Source organism: Narcine bancroftii, chromosome 4 (genome assembly GCF_036971445.1).
Source record: "Narcine bancroftii isolate sNarBan1 chromosome 4, sNarBan1.hap1, whole genome shotgun sequence".
Classification (NCBI taxonomy): Eukaryota; Metazoa; Chordata; class Chondrichthyes; order Torpediniformes; family Narcinidae; genus Narcine; species Narcine bancroftii.
This window is the reverse complement of record NC_091472.1, coordinates 135772995-135789791: the sequence shown is the minus strand read 5'-3', so window position 1 is coordinate 135789791 and position 16797 is coordinate 135772995. Positions and strand designations below refer to the sequence as shown.

The 16797-nt window shown below is 38.4% G+C and overlaps 1 protein-coding gene across 6 annotated transcripts in view; it reads right to left on the bottom strand.

The window, feature by feature from the left end:
• Positions 1–10399: 10399 nt before the first annotated feature.
• Positions 10400–16797, bottom strand: part of LOC138761186 (E3 ubiquitin-protein ligase DTX1-like) — a 298252-nt gene continuing 291854 nt past the window's right edge. For all 6 annotated transcript variants that reach the window (XM_069932912.1, XM_069932911.1, XM_069932916.1 and 3 more), the window contains one exon: positions 10400–16621. In XM_069932912.1, the coding sequence (XP_069789013.1) occupies positions 16397–16621 (225 nt within the window). In that variant the 3' untranslated portion in view covers positions 10400–16396. The remainder of the gene's footprint in view (positions 16622–16797) is intronic.

Genomic DNA, 16797 nt, shown 5'->3' with positions numbered 1-16797 from the left:
CTCCTTAGAGATCGCGGCGGACTATGTCTCTGTTGAAACTGAGTAATTGGCAGCTCTTGAGCAAATGCTATAGCTTCCTTTGAAGAATCAAAGAACTTTGGTTGGCAACCATCTTGGAAAACCTTCAAAACAGCTGGATATCTAAAGGTTGCCTTGTAACCTTTCTTCCACAACAACTCTTCGTCGTTGGAACATAACTTCTTGACTCAAATCCGCATAGAAGAAAACTCGATTATTTTGAATCATCAAGGGTGATTTTCTCTGTTGTGCATTTCTAATAGCCACTCGTAAAATTATTTCTCTGTCATAATAATTCAAACAACGAACTAAAACAGGTCTTGGACTTTGACCTGAAATAGGTCTTCTACGCAAGGCTCTATGAGCATGTTCCAGTATTATACCTTCCGGGAAATGTTCTTGACCCAGCACCTGTGGAATCCATTCAGTAAAAAATTTTCTTGGATCTGGTCCCTCCATACCTTCCGGCAAACCAATAATCTTTATATTGTTCCGTCTGGATTGGTTTTCCAAATAATCAATCTTTTTCACCAAATTTTTATTTTGAGTTTGTAAGTCTTTGACTCTTTTGGTCACATCAAAAACTTGATCCCGTATTTCGTCTATATCTTCTTCACACAAATTAAATTTATCTCTCACTTCAAGCTTAAAAGCTTCAAACTCATCCATCTGTTGAGAATGTATTTTCACCAGAGTATTAAACCTAGTACCAAGTTCAGTCATAATCTTGGATAATCCCTGCATTGTATAAGATAATTTAGATTCAAGATTCACAAATCGTTCATTCATAACATTGCCGTCAGATGCTACCGCACATGTATGAACCTGAATAACTCTTTGTTCTAAAGGCTGTTTGGCGCCCTCTTTAGGGGGCTCTACCGATGTAACATTAATCTCTACATCCGAAAGCTGTATCTCTCTCCTGGGATCCATTTCAGGCTGAGTCTCGATGTTTTTCCTGTAGGTAGGCTCCAAAACTTGAAATTTTAGAAAATGTAGTTTTTTGATGATCTGTTGTCGTTTTTTTTTTTGCTCTTTTTCACCAATTGTACCGTCAGAAGTTAAATTAACAGCACTGAAGTTATCTAAACTTTTAAAGAATTTTAACGGGCATTTCTAGACAAAACAATAAGATAGAGTCAGGAGAGGACTGGAAGGCACGCCTGATCCTTACGCCATCTTGCCACGCCCCCCCCCCCCCCCGTATTTATTTCAAAGTACATTTTAATTTGTCATTCAATGAATTCTCTAAAATCCTGTCTTTTAAGTAGCATGGAGTTTAATCCCCATCTATACATTCTTGGTGGGATGTCCTCTAGCTCTATTGCCAATAACAGAGGTGAGTGGTCTGATAATAGTCTAGCTTTATATTCTGTTTTCCTAACTCTCCCTTGAATGTGGGCTGATAACAGGAATAGGTCTATCCTTGAGTATGTTTTATGTCTGCCCAAATAATATGAATTTTCCTTTGGGTGTTGTTTCCTCCATATATCCAAAAGTTGCATTTCTTGCATCGATTTAATTATAAATTTGGTTACTTTGTTCTTTCTGTTAGTTTTTTTTCCAGTTTTATCCATGTTTGAATCCAAGTCAAGGTTAAAATCCCCTCCTATTAGTATGTTCCCTTGCGTGTCTGCTATCTTCAAAAAGATATTTTGCATAAAATTTTGATCTTCTTCATTAGGTGAATATACATTGAGTAAATTACAAAATTCTGAATATATCTGACTTTTTATCATTACATATCTCCCTGCTGGATCTATTATTTCCTCTTCTATTTTGATTGGTACATTTTTATTGATTAATATAGCTACTCCTCTGGCTTTTGTATTATATGATGCTGCTGTTACATGTCCTATCCAATCTCTCTTTAATTTCTTGTGTTCCACTTCAGTTTGATGTGTTTCTTGTACGAATGCTATATCAATTTTTTGTTTTTTCAGTAAATTTAACAGTTTTTTCCTTTTGATTTGGTTATGTATTCCATTAATATTTAAAGTCATATAGTTCAACATAGCCATTTCATACTTTGTTTATCTTTCCGTTTCCTCATCACCACCTTCCCTTCTTATCCATTTCTGCTTTTTTTTTGAACACATTATAAGACAACATTTCTAAAACATAAAATATTTCCACTATTCTCATATCTAAAATTCCTTTAACCCCAATAGTCCCTCCCCTTCCTGAGTCGCCCTTTGTCCCTTGTCGGGCAACCACATCTCCCCTCTCCATTTGGATTTGCGAATTCACTGGCAAGCGTCAACTGATTTTGCAGTGACTGTAATTCTTCCCCACCCAGCCCCCCCAGAAAAGATTTTAATCTTCATATATAACAAAGGTCACTCTCTTAATTCCCTCCTTACTTCCTTTCTTTTCCTTCTTAGTTCTTACCTATACTCTATTTTATATATATATATATATATATATATACATACACACATATACATATATATATATATATATATATATATACCTATACCTACATACACACATACTAATAGTTTGTTGTCTTTTTTGTTCTTGTTACATCTCTTCATCTCTCTGTCTGTTTTGTAGTTGTTCTGCAAATTTTCGTGCTTCTTCCGGATCTGAGAATAGTTTGTTTTGCTGCCCCGGAATAACTATTTTAAGTACTGCTGGGTATTTTAACATAAATTTATAACCTTTTTTCCATAGGGTCGTTTTTGCTCATTAAACTCCTTCCTCTTCTTCAGGAGGTCAAAACTTGTGTCTGGATAGAAAATAAATTTTTTACCCTTGTATTCCAGTGGTTTTTTGTCTTCTCTTATTTTCTTCATTGCCTTCTCCAATATATTTTCTCTTGTTGTATATCTTAGGAATTTTACTAGAATGGATCTTGGTTTTTGTTGTGGTTGTGGTTTAGGGGCTAATGTTCTGTGTGCCCTTTCTATTTCCATTTCTTCCTGTAATTCTGGTCTTCCTAGGACCCTGGGGATCCATTCTTTTATAAATTATTTCATACTTTTGCCTTCTTCATCTTCCTTAAGGCCCACTATCTTTATATTGTTTCTTCTATTATAATTTTCCATTATATCTATCTTCTGAGCCAACAGCTCTTGTGTCTCTTTAACTTTTTTGTCAGATTCTTCTAATTTCTTTTTTAAGTCATCTACTTCCATTTCTATGGCTGTTTCTCGTTCTTCCACCTTGTCTACTCTTTTTCCTATATCTGACATGATCATCTCTAATCTTTTTCTTCTGTACTTTTTATTCTTCTTTTTATTTCACTGAATTCTTGTGACTGCCATTCTTTTACTGTTTCCATATATTCTTTAAAAAATATATATCCATGTACTTGCCCTTCCCTTCATCTTCCATTTCTCTGTGTTCTTCCTCTTCTTCTGAGTCCCCTCCAGGATCAGTGTCCTTTACCTCTGTCTCTTCTGCTTTTCTTGTTGGGTTGTTTGTTTTATTTTGTTGGGTATTTTTGGTCTTCTTATTTTTATTAGAAGTGTCTTGATGTTGGTCTTCTTCCTCTGGGTTGGTCTTCTGTTGTTTCTTTGATTTCTTATTTTTACTCTCTTCTTTCTTGCTCTTGTTATTTTCTAAGTTTTCCTCTTGCTGTTGTGTTGTAGTTGTCTGTTTCAGCTGTGGAGATGGACTCCTCAGCTGGTCCCCCCTCCCGTCAGTGTTATTTTTGTCTTGCGCATCACACATGCGCGAGGATTCGTGCATGCGCGGTTGCGCACTTTTGTTTGGTTTCGTGAGCCATTTTTGTAGTCCCAAGTTCGGGGCTTCGACTGACCTCAGGGAGCGGGCTTCTCTCTCCATGGCGGGCCTCCTCGTACAGGTAAGGCCTTCACCTTCTTCTTCTGACGTCTTTCCTTCTTTTCTTCCCGTTGTTTTTGGCTTTTCTTTCTTCACTGCCATTTTCTCCACACTTTTACTTTCACTTTGTTTTGGTTTTTATGTTTGTGCCTTTGCTTTTTTTTACTTTTCTGGAGAGGGCTGGAGTTCCCCGACCGGCCACTACTTCATCACGTGACTCCTCGGGCAGGAATACTTCTTGATGGATTTTTCTTGTACTGTCTTCTGAAAAGCATTCAACACCATATAAGTTATTGACTCCTCAATATTATCCTCTCATGTCTGGCCAATACTCCTCGGTCCTGCCAACTTCGTGGAAATAGTCGGTATATTCTCCTCCTGACTGGCCTGAGCAGTGTATGGGATTTGGGTGACTTTGCCTCCATTACATACTCTTCTTCATCTTCCCATGAATAATCATTAATGTCCTCCCCCTGCTCTGATGGCATAGGAAACCTGCTCACCATAGCCATCACCAGTTCCTCCAATTTGTCCAGATGACATACAATTTCATAGCTGGTCGAGGGCTTTGCTCTCTGGCAGCCCTTACTCTTGGACCCCGATCAAGGGGGTGCCCATCATGCAGAGACCATGCTCGTCTTTGGGCTTTTTCTGGTGGTTATTCCTACCCATCGAGTGTGCGGTTTCACTACGCGATGTTAGGTTTGACTCTGGTCCTACCTGCTCTTGTGCAGGGTACCCCCCCTTCGCTGCTTGATTATACTGAGGTCCAATCACCTCATGCAGCTCACCTCATGTAGCGGCATAACAGTAAAACTGTTGGCTTTTTGAGGCCCTGGCTTCCACGAAGCTAGGTTGGTGCAGCTGGACTTGGGCCCCACCTTCACTAAAGGTAGATCTCTGTCACATGATCCCACTCCCAACAGAAGTAGATCAACCTTGCTGCTCCTCAGCTGAGACACTGCACCCTGGCAGGCCTGCTGGACTTTTGGCACTAACAAAACACTATGGAGGCTCTTCTTGGAGGCCTTCCTCCTCGGGCTCTTGCAACCCTGCCTCTGCCCAGCTCCTCATTGGGACCCGGGAACCTCCTACTGGTTGTCCCGGACCTTTTCTGGTACACCCCCACCTCCAGAGGGCTACATTGGAGCATCCCCTCATCGAGACCCGGGAACCTCCCACAGGCAATTCTGGAATTTTTTTACCACTCCCCTCCTTCTCCGACAGCTTGATCGGGGATTTGATTCCATTTTGTGGATTACACTCCTGTGATCTCTCTCAGGGCTCTGCTTCTGCAGGCCCACTAATTTAGCTCTTTTTGGGATTGTTCTACTGTGATTTCCCCACTGATTCAGCGCTTTTGCTCTTGCGCCAAAAACGCATGCTTCTCCTCACATGTCAGTGGATGTAATGACTGTGCATTACATGGGATCTCGCGTTGGCAAGCCAATGTACATTGCGAAGGACATACCTGTGAAACCCTCAAACGTTTTTGAGAAACGTTATTGATCAGACTAATGTCATGCAGGAAAGCTCTCACTATGGACTTTTTTTAAATTGGTATAGTTATCTATTGGTTTCTTGCCTTTTTATTTTCCTCTTTCAAAACATGTAACAGAGAATACCTGCTTTTGAAATATGAAGCACACATTGTACTATCCCAAAGGTAATCATTAATGTAAATTAATCTCCAGCTTCTCCAGAAGTGCACCACTAAACTCTTTAGGATGCACCAGTGTACCCGTTTCAAAGATGTTACAAGAGTTTTAATTAGACATAATGATTCTTTAATAACCTCATTATAAACTGCTGCTTGTTTGGAACTGAGGAGAACAGCCAACCCCAAGATAGGCTGAATTGTTAATTACTCATTCTAATGAGCATTTTATGCTCAAAAGCTCTTTGCACAATTGACCAACTCATTCTCCAAAAGAACAGAAGGAGAAGATACACAGGGGTATTGTGAAACAAAGATTAATGTCCAACCACTAAAGATATTGGGGCATAGGGCAGGCTTGTAAGGAATGCTTTAAAGAAGAAAAGGTTTAGTAAAATTTCAAATCAAGTTTCTCACGTTCAGTTTATTGTCATCTGATTGCACAAGTAAAACCTGACAAAACAGCGTTCTCCAGTCCTCGGTGTAAAATATACAGGCACACAACTAGACATAATGTGTTAAACAAACGATACATATGCAGAAAAGTATTCATATATACAAATAAATATTATTTTGCAAATATGGGAGTCTCAGATGGTTAGTGTGAACAGTTCCTTTGGTCGTTCAGCATTCTCACTGCCATTGGGAAGAAGCTGTTCCTCAGCCTGGTGGTGCTGGCTCTGATCCTCCTTCATCCCTTTCTCAACGGGAGAGAGGGTTGTGAACCATTAGTCTTTGGCAAGTGCAAACAGCCATTAAAAATGGAGTGGTTTAGCTGGAATGTGTGGGGAAGTGCCAGCATGTCAAATGGTTGGTATTAATCCCCCTAGTGAATGCAAGTTGGATGCTTCCATTTAAGGAAGAAGCCACAAACTTCCTGCCAGAGTTCTGCAGCAACTTTTCCAGCTCAACTCCAACACTGGAATCCCCATAACTTCAAAGGGGGAATCACACTGTGGAGTTTAGCTGCTGAATCTGTACCAGGTTTGGTCCAGGAACAGTGAGTGCATTCATCTGAGTAAGGATTAAAATGGTTGTAAGGGGCAGGGTTTCTTGAATTCACATTTCTTGAAGTAATTTGTGTTTGCTCTTATATTTTAAACATTTTAAAAATTGTTTTCAAATTGTATAAATTTAGAATGTAGGAGATTGAGAAAAAATTTAATTGAGACATATAAAACTAATAACAGTGTAGGAATGTTTGGAACTGTTCACCATTTTCCCTGAGAACCATAACTAGGGGACCTAGATTTCCAGTAATAGATGGTAGACTGGAGGAGTCGAGGAAAATGTATCTTCCCTTGAAGCTTAGGTGATTATCTGCATCTTTTTGAAATACAATCTTATTGAACATGGGAAACATCGTGGCTTGGAGGGAGATGGTTTGAGAGGGAAGTGGAATTAGACTAAAATTGCCTTTCTTATTTTTGGCCGTAATAGTCCACTAGGTCAAATGGCCTCTGGCTGGCATATATTCACATTGTTCCACAGAATAACTTTTAGTTAAATAGCCTTTTCTGATTTCAATTTTGGATCTGGGAATTCTAGAAAGCAATGTTTTTGTTTATGCTGCACAGAACTTTTTTTTTAAAAAGTGAAATATGGAATTTGGATGTGAATGATAGTTGTAATCAATGTATTGAGGCTGCCTTTGCTGTTCAGGCCTGCCTGGCTTTATGTGGACTAAAGTTGGGGAGTCGATTATTTTTTCAGCTGAAAGACTCAATAAGATATTTATTTAGTTCTCATGCACCCTCCTTCCCTTTTGTGTCAATATCTTTGGACCACACATGACTATCTCCACAACCATTCGGACATGTTGTCTCCATTTGATGTTCTCCTTGCCTCTGAATGATCCTTGTCACATCTCTCCTGCTGCTTTCTCCCAGCCTCCCCCCCCCCCCACCCCATCTCTCATCTCTGTTCATTTCATCCCTGTCACCATCTTCCTGTCCAGTAATGACCTAATTACCTGCTCTATTAGACTGCCCACAGCACCTTGGGCTTGCATGACATTTTTTGACTAGTATCTTGGTGGGGGGATGGGGGAGGGAATGATGGTGAACCTATTGAAACTGTCACTTTATATTTTCAGACGCGATGCAAATTTCTTGGCTTTAAGCTTTTAAGTCATTCACTAACATGACCAATTGCTTTAAAAGTCCAAAATTCCTCCCAATGATTTTGCCAACAACTTGTACTGAGTTTAGAAAAGGTTGTTACAAAATACTCGTAAGAAACTTTCTATGAATTGATACCTAGTTTATTTCTTTCAGTAGCTAATTACTAATTCCCACATCTCTTTATTTTACAGTGAGTGCATTTAAAATCTCAGTTAGTAGTGATGGGAAAACGCCTTTTCGTCTAAGGCTTCTGTGGAGAAATGTCTATGTGGCAGTTTGAAAATTGTTCAAGATGCCCACTTCCTAGAGAGGTTGCATTGTTGCAGACTTTGCAGACAAAATCAGCACAGAATCTGTGATTTAACTTGATCATAATTTTTACTATTGGAGAAGCTTGCATCCTGTTAAAGGAATATGTTTGAATTTTACTGGATTATTAAATCATACAGGCATTGAAGAACTTTGGTGATGCAGAACAAGTTTCTCACTACTTTTGAGAATTCCATAATTTTTTTTGCTTTGTTTTGGATGTTTGTTTCTGGTTTAACTCAATATACCTGCCCAATGTAAATTGAATCCAAAATTAGTTTGGTTTTTTTTGTGATTGAAAGCCTGTGACTAGTGGTGTACTACACAGGTCCATGCTGGGGTCCTTGGTGTGTGTTGTACATATCAGTGTTAAAGGAAAAAATGGACAGATACATGGATAGCTTTAGAGTGATATGGGCCAATTGTGGGCAGGTAGGACTAGTTTTGGGCAAGATGGACCATTTTCCATATTGTATGATTCTATAACAATCTAAATGTGGATGCAGGAGATGTAAAATGCAAAGTGGTGTTGATGGTGAGGATAGCCTTGAGCTACATAATATTGATCAGCTTGTACAATGGACAGGGCAATGGCAGATGGAATTTACTTTTTAAAAAGTGTGAAGTGATTTTTTTTTAGGCAGATTAAATAAGGTTAGAATCTTTTCCATGAATAGTGGAGAAATGGGTATATTGAGGAACAGAGTCCTGGGAATACAAGTGAATAGAACCCTGAAGGTCCGATGTGAGAAGAATATTTTCAGGATTCTTGACTTCATTATCTAGTGTGTATAACATTCATTCATCAAACCGGAGCTGTATTAGTGTGTACAGTTCCACATCATAATGATATGACACCCAGGGTGCAGATTCACCAGGATGATTCTTGGAATGTAATGTTTCAACTATATGCACAGCCTGGATAGGCTGGGTTTTATTTTCCTTTGAGTACAGAGGGCTGGGGAACAGGGGGAAGCTTAGAGCTGATAGAGATGTACCAAATTCCCATACCGAATGTGGCTCAGACCAGAGAGCATAGATTTAGAGGGAGGAATAAGAGGTTTTTGGAGAACTGAGGAAGATATTATTCATCCAAATGGTTACTGTAATCTGGGAAGCACTGCCTGAGGTCATGGCTTCAGGAGTTCTCGCATGTAGAAAGAACCTGGATGAACCAAAGCATTGTAGACTTTGTACCATGTGCTGAGAATGGGCTAAAGGGCTATTTTTGTTCTCTGTATCTTGATCATTATATCAATTATTTTTACAGATAACAGTAAGTTATTAGTCATTCTGAAGTTATATCCGCATCCTTTATCCATGGGACTGCTTTAATTGGATTGGCTGCTCCAACCCCTTCATTTTTGTCCATCTGCACTAAAGATCCATTTTCAGTGCTGAGCTGTCAGAATAGGAAGAATCTAGCCTCCTAAATCTTCTTCAGTACACCCCCCCCCTTTAAAGTCCGTGGAAAGCCCTGTCCACTATTCCAAAATGGGCCGTTATGTTTTTCATGTGGAAATCATCCACTAAGAACAGCCACTTCTAAAATGTTTAAATGTGCCTGTCACTAGAGAGAAATGCAACTCTTGTGATGGGTCATGTTAAAGAACAATATACATTTCTTTGCATGTTATGGGCAGCACACTTGGCATAGCGGTTAGCGCAACACCTTTACAGTGCCAGCAATTGGGCCCAGGGTTCAAATCCCACGCTGTCTGTAAGGAGTTTGTATGTTCTCTCTGGGTCTGTGTGGGTTTTCGCCAGGGGCTCTGGATTCCTCCCACCATTTGAAACGTACCAGGGGTGTGGGTTAATTTTGTGTAAATTGCGCGTAGGCCGAAATGGCTTGTTGTCACGCTGTAATCTAAATTTAAAATTTTAATTTTGCTTGATTAAACCCTTTGAATCCAGTCAAGCTTTCTGACTCCATGGCCATCTGTAAATGTTCCTGATATAACTAATTAAAATAAACACGTTTGAGGGAATTTGAATCTGGTAGCAATTTGAATTATTTTTCTCTGGTCAGAGAATGTACTGAGACTTTTCCAACCCTGCATAAGGATATAACCAAATGGCACTGTTAATATGAGGATGTGAGAGGACTGTAGATACTGGGATCAGGAGGTGCTGCTTGGCTTTCTTCCAGCAGATTGGTCACTGGTACCTTGAAGATCTATCTGCAGTTTGGTTTAATTATCTGATAAAATCACCTTCTAACCCATGAGCGGTAAAAATGTAGTCAGTCATCTTTAAGTGAAATCGACTGAAAAATGCAAACTTGGTCAGGTAAATCCTGTGAAATAATTGATTATGTTATCAATATTTTTGCATTTTGGGCAACAGCAAAATAAATTCAGTTGCTCAAACACTGTTGTGAAGTGATTAATTGTCCAGGAAATCCTGTGAAACCAGTGAGAATAATTATAGAAATAAAGTTTCTTGAGTGGTGAGATTGCAGATGATAGGTCTTTGAATAAAAGTGCCAACAAAAGCAAAAAGCTATCCTCCAAATAAAGTTTATTCATTATTTAGTACTAACAGTTACAGGCAAATCCAATAGTTTATACATATTACATGAGTTTTTTTTTTAAAAAACATAAATTCAGGATATGCTGGTGAGTAAATAACAACACAAGACCTGGTAATGGATGACAGTATTTGTGATCCCTCTTGCATTTTGCACTCTCAGAATCTACATCAACACTGTCCGGACTGCATGAAATATAACACATCACATTTCCCTCAAGGCAATCTCTCCTTACAACTGGAATAGGACAGAAATATTCACACACCTCATTCTTTTACAATGTGAAGTATTTTGCATGATGTGTAGCTTTACGTGAACCCGATTGTGGAGATCACCCCTAAGTGAAAATTGGCGAGTTAAGGTTAAAACAGATGTTAAGCTTTTAAATTGAGAAAATGATCATATACAGCAATGCTCAGGGGAATCATTACTCTAATCAAATTGCATGATATTTGCGAACTTGTTGCGTTATTCCTATCTAATTAACATTGTTTTTGTTTATGGGAATTTGTATTTTGAGCCTACCATGTGTCAGCCCCAATTCATTCATGGGTATCTTGGGATATATATGATTTCACGATGGCTTCTGTGACAGTTGTGATAGTTAATCTCGTTCTCAATGACCAGAAGTTGTATTTATTTCAGCAGAAATGATAAGAATGCTCTAAGATTGCCTTATGGCTCTGAACAGATCTCTTTGGGTAGTTGCATTGTAGATCCACAGCAGCTGGCTTTGTCAGTTTTAATGGAGATGAGGTGTTTATTTTGTACATTTCATTTCACATGACCATAGTCCTTTTCAAATGTTCAGTCGTCCTGTTGAGCTGCAAATGGAATAAAAAATGGCTATACCACACAACCACCTCTGACAACAGTTGGTCTCAAAGCAGGAAGTCTTGCCTGCATTTACATTGTGAAGTACCCTACTCAGATAGAGTTTGAGTTAAACTGGCTTGAAAGGAGTATCTGCTTTGTTATGGGAACAATCTGGAACTCCCACTGCCATTTACACGTATGCAGCACAACGTCTATAACTGTAACAATATCAGTGTTTAGCTGCAATGGCATTGGATCAAGCTGCCTGTTTTTCTTGTTTCCCAGCAAGAAAGCGACAGAAATGGGAGTTGTAAAGGAAGTCTAACATCTGAAGTAATTCTTCAGAGTATGTCCCACCTTAAAAATCTGGAGCTATTCCAGTCGCAAAAACTCTCAGTTCAATACATATATGTCCTTCACTTTATTCTGATCTACATGAAGACCTTATGAAACAGTTAACTAATCAAGACCATTTTCTGTTGTGGCTTCCTTTTTGTCTACACTTTTGGAACTCTTTTAAAAAAAAAACATTTAATCTGTTACTGAAAATTTTAACTTGACCATCCTTGTCCATTATAGGCCACACAGTGTAGGGAACAGTTACTATCTTAGCATGCCCTAATCATTGGGACAACTGGCAGGATCAGGTAGAACTCTGGTTTTATCACCTGCCTGATTTCTTTCCTTAAATGACAGCATGTAAAATCAGTGTTACGCCAATCATTTGAGTTTCCAATCTATTGACTTGAGTTAAATTTAATATTTAGACACTCGGCACAATAACAGGCCCTTTTGGCCCACAAGCCTGTGCCACCCAAATACACTAATTGACCCAGTACGTTTTGAAGGGTGGGAGGAAACTGGAGCATCTAGAGCAGGGGTGTCAAACTCAAATTCATAGAGGGCCAAAATTAAAAACTTGGACTAAATCGTGGGCCAAACTAAATATTTATTGAAAATTTTCAACAGCATCTGCATGTTTTCTCTTCTTTCAACATATGTAATGTTAAACTTTTTCTTATTAAAATAAATGTTTAATAATAGTTTTGGTTAAACTCTTTCCAGAAGAAGCATTAACAAATGAGAAATAAAATATAAAATAAAGTTTGCTGTAAAACCAGACTTCTTTTCATCTCCTCCACCTTTTGGAGCTTTTGCTTCTCGTTCAGATCCTTATACCTGTCTGGTGTTTCATTTCATAGTGTCGTCGTATGTTATATTCTTTAACTACAGACACGCTGGCTCCACACACAAGACAAACAGGTTTGTCTTTTAAAATGATGAACATATAGTCTGCCTCCCACCTGTCTTGAAAGGTCCTGTTTTCTTTCTTTCGTTTGGCCATTTTTCGTAAGGGGTTTATTACATGTGAGTTAGGTGATAGGTCGCAGATGCTAACGAAAGTAAAGAGAGGAGGTGGGGGCGATTAGCGGGCTGACGGGCCAGCGCCAACGCATTTGCAAAGTATTCTGGGATTTGTAGTATTAGCTGTGCATGCGCTATACTGGCGTGGCGGCCAGCGGGCCAGCTCTAATACATACTGAGTTTGACATGTGTGATCTAGAGGAAACCCACACAGACACAGGGAGAATGTACAAACTCCTTACAGATAGTGACAGATTCGAACCCAGGACGCTGGCACTGCAACAGCATTGTGCTAACCGCTACACTAACTGTGCTGCCCCAACACTATCACTGTGGGTACCATCAATTACACTGACCTAATTTAATTACCAGAAGCATCCAACAATAACTTACAGGACATTTTAACTTTTACAAGTGGCCATTTTCCTCAGCTTGATTTTGAATAGTGATTGCATTCAAAACTAATTGGATTGTAGAGAACTCTAAAAATGTCATGTTGGTACAGGGCTGAAGCATTATTATTTACCACTAACTTGCCCTTCTATTTTCCATGTAATGATAACTCTGGAAAATTGTTGCTGAACTGTATCTTGGGCAAAAGCCTTACTCAAATGATCTGTGAATTACTGAGTTCTGGACATAATAAGGAAGGGCCATACTAAGGGGCACTTACTCTCCAGAACCGTGCTTTTATTTTGCTCCATAATTGGTGTTTGAACCAATGGTCAATACAAGATGGTAGCCTTAATAATCAGTCAAGTTTGATATTTTGAATTGGAATGAGTTTTAAATTCTATTGAAGTTGCTTATTCACTTGATAAATTAATTTGCTCTTTCTATTATCAAAGCATAAAGAAAACCATCATTATCCCAATTAGTGAACAATCCTATCCACATCATAATACTTTCTTGAACACAATGTCTTATTTCTATCTGCAAAATAATCCATATGACAGGATATCCTCTTTGAAGCCATGTGTATCGGGTTTAAAAAAAAGATGAACTGCAACTTTGATAGATTGATAACTCCAGTGTAGCTCACATCAACACCAACAAAATTCAATTAATTGTCTGGATAATGCAGTTTTTAATTTGAATCTATTCCCTATTTCAGTGAACTTCTAAATATCAAGAATAGTGATTTTTAGTATTTGAGCATATTACTGTGTCTAATTTCACTAATCTGACCCTTTAAAATGTATGTTCCCTTGGTAGCAAAACTCTTGCAGATATAGAAAGTAGAATTTAAAACCGCAGCTTGTTCATTATTTCTGGAGGAATGATACTGCTAGATTGGTGATAACTATGGTTCAAGTTGAGTTCAGTTTGTTATACAAATACAATTATAAAATAAATGATCTGTCATCTTCAGATTCAAGTTCCTAAAATATCTATGATTATATTTAACTTTCAAAATGAAAGTTAATGAGATGATCTTGTTTTTTCCAGTGGCACAGGCCCCAATGAAATTATACCCCGAATACTTTCAAATTGAACTTTACTGGGCCTTTGCTGTCCTTTGCACATCACATCAAAATACTATTTACACATGCTTTATTAATGTTTATTTCTATATAAAAAATGAATTTATATCAGAATCTACATTTTTTGCCAGTAGCTCTATGGTTGCCACTGATTCCAATGCTGCCAGATCAATGGCATTGGCAAACTTGGAATACATTCTGTGCCTAATACTTTAAGGTTTTAATGGATGTTCTGTATGTGTTGCATTTGCTGGTCATCTGGAACTTTTCTACAGTAGTTCTTATGTTGAGACTTAAATTTGACTGCAAGAGCCATTAGAATGTTTACCAGGATACCATTTCTCCGGTGGATGAACCATTGCCCTAATAGAGTTACATTTTTAAAATCTTTTTTCCACATTGACCCTTTTTTTTTAAACGTATTCCTGTATTGTATCATTTTTCCCATTGATAATATTCATAATTCTGCCTGTTGTTAGAAAAAAAAACCTAAAATTTAATCTCGAGCTTAGCATGCTTTGCGGAAATCATTTTCATACCTCTACTCGATGAATCCAATGTTTCCCTGCTTTTGAATGTTTATTTTAAATAAATTGAATTGACCCATTTCCTAATTTGTCCAATAAAGCAGGAGAGATTGCCATCATTCCCCGTATCTTTCAAACACTTGGACTACTGAGTTCATTTAGTTCATCTTTGTAATAGGGTAACAATTGCACCTACAGGAACTGTTACTATCCTCCTCCAATAGCATGTCTTTTCCTTTCAATTTTTTTTGTTTGGAAATAAATATCATAAGTTGAATGTAATACAAATCAGCAAACCAAAACATAATTTGCCAAAACAGCATTTGTTGAACATCACTTTTTGCCAGAAAATGATGATGAACATAATAGATCTGACAGCATTTGTCAGGATAATACTGAATATTTTTATAGCTATCACCATTTTTGTAAACTGTTCATAACCTTGTAACATTTCATCCCATGAAGTTTCCCTTTGACAGAACAGCTCAACTCCGCTGTCAGTAGGCATTAATTTACCGAGCCAGTGATTGTACTTGGCAGGAATAAGAGTCAGTTTCTGTCTTTGGGCTGGCTGCGTAACTGTTCTGTCCTTAATCTTTTTAAAAGAAAGCATCATCCCAGGATTCCCTCACTGAAGTAATCCTTTCGCATAATCTGACAGCTAATTATATTGAGTTTCATTGGGAATCGCTTTATGAAATTAAAAACAGAAACATTAACATTGAGGGGAAAAAAAATCAAGAGAAAAAGTAACTATTTGGCATCTGGTGCATTCGCTGCCAAACTCAAACCGAATAGTCTCGAACACAGCAGACATAAATGTTTCAGTTAAGACACTTACATATTTTGCTATAAAGTATAGCAACATCTATAGATAGAAAAAGTTAATTAAACAGCCTCAGCTGAGGATGTATGTATTCATTGTTACTGACATGCAGCATGGGCCACCAGGACACTAATACTTAGCTGGACTAATGGAGTAACGAGACAGACCTTTAACACAGAACAAGCCCTTAGTTATTTCTGAATAATACTTTAATAAGCAGGTGTCTTTAAATTTAAACTACCTTTGTCAAAACTTTTTAAAATGCTCCATGGTGTTGCTGTCCTTGTGATAAAATAGGATAAAATGGGCACTTTTTAAAGCCATACAGTTTTCACATGCAAAGCTCCTTTCCTCTTCCTTTTGTCCACTGTACACCATTTACAATGACACATCCAAGCAAAAAGACTGCCATCCCTGAGAGATGTGCACACCTTGTGTATGAAAATTCTGCAGGTTTTACATACGGCTTATGACCTCTAGATAGCGACATGTTGACTGATGCCAGCGTTCCTACAACTAATCAGGCGTGCTAGTGTTTTTGCCTCTATGTGCACAGTCAGCTGCCATACTGCAGGAGGTGCATGGTTTACAATTTGAACAAATGGAAAACATTTCTGTTCTTATTTTTAAAAAATGACCAGTGCAAGCAACTGTCAACTCGACAGCCCTCTCTTTTTTTTCTTCTTGATTTACCTGCCCATGATTATTTATATTGTGTGGGTCTTTCCATGAGGAATAACAGATGCAGACTTGCACAGTATGTCACTGTAACTTACCCCCAATAAACTGAATCAGGCTGATGTAGTCTGCTTTAACTAGCCCGAACTGGAGTTAACAAAGTAGTGGCCAAGGCAGTAAAGCAAAGCATATTTGAACCCTAGTAATGTACTTTACAGGGTGTAGTCTTCAGTGGCCAACATCCTTCTATCGGCTGGTTTTTCTAATCCCCTCCTCAGTCCTTAATGCAGTCTTCCATGACCCCTTGAGCAGATAATTCTGCCAGCACGTTTTCCAAATAGTTGGGATCTGGGTAGCCATGTCCGGTTAAATTTGATCCAAACTCTGTTTTGTGATGGATTTCATTCCACACTACTGTATCTGTTTCACCAGTGGTGTTGGATGTTCCAATGGTGAAGATTAGCCTACGATCCCATGCCACAATCAAGAGCTTCAGAATCTAAAAAATGACAAGGAAAGATCTGAGAGTGAGAAGGTACTTGGATTGTGAATCGGTAAGCTCTACACAAAGAAGAAAAATACTTTCCCAGATACAGTAAAGCCCCTGGTATCCAGCACCTAAGGGGATTGGTAGATGCCAGTTAACTGTATTTTACAGTTGCTTGAGACTTATTC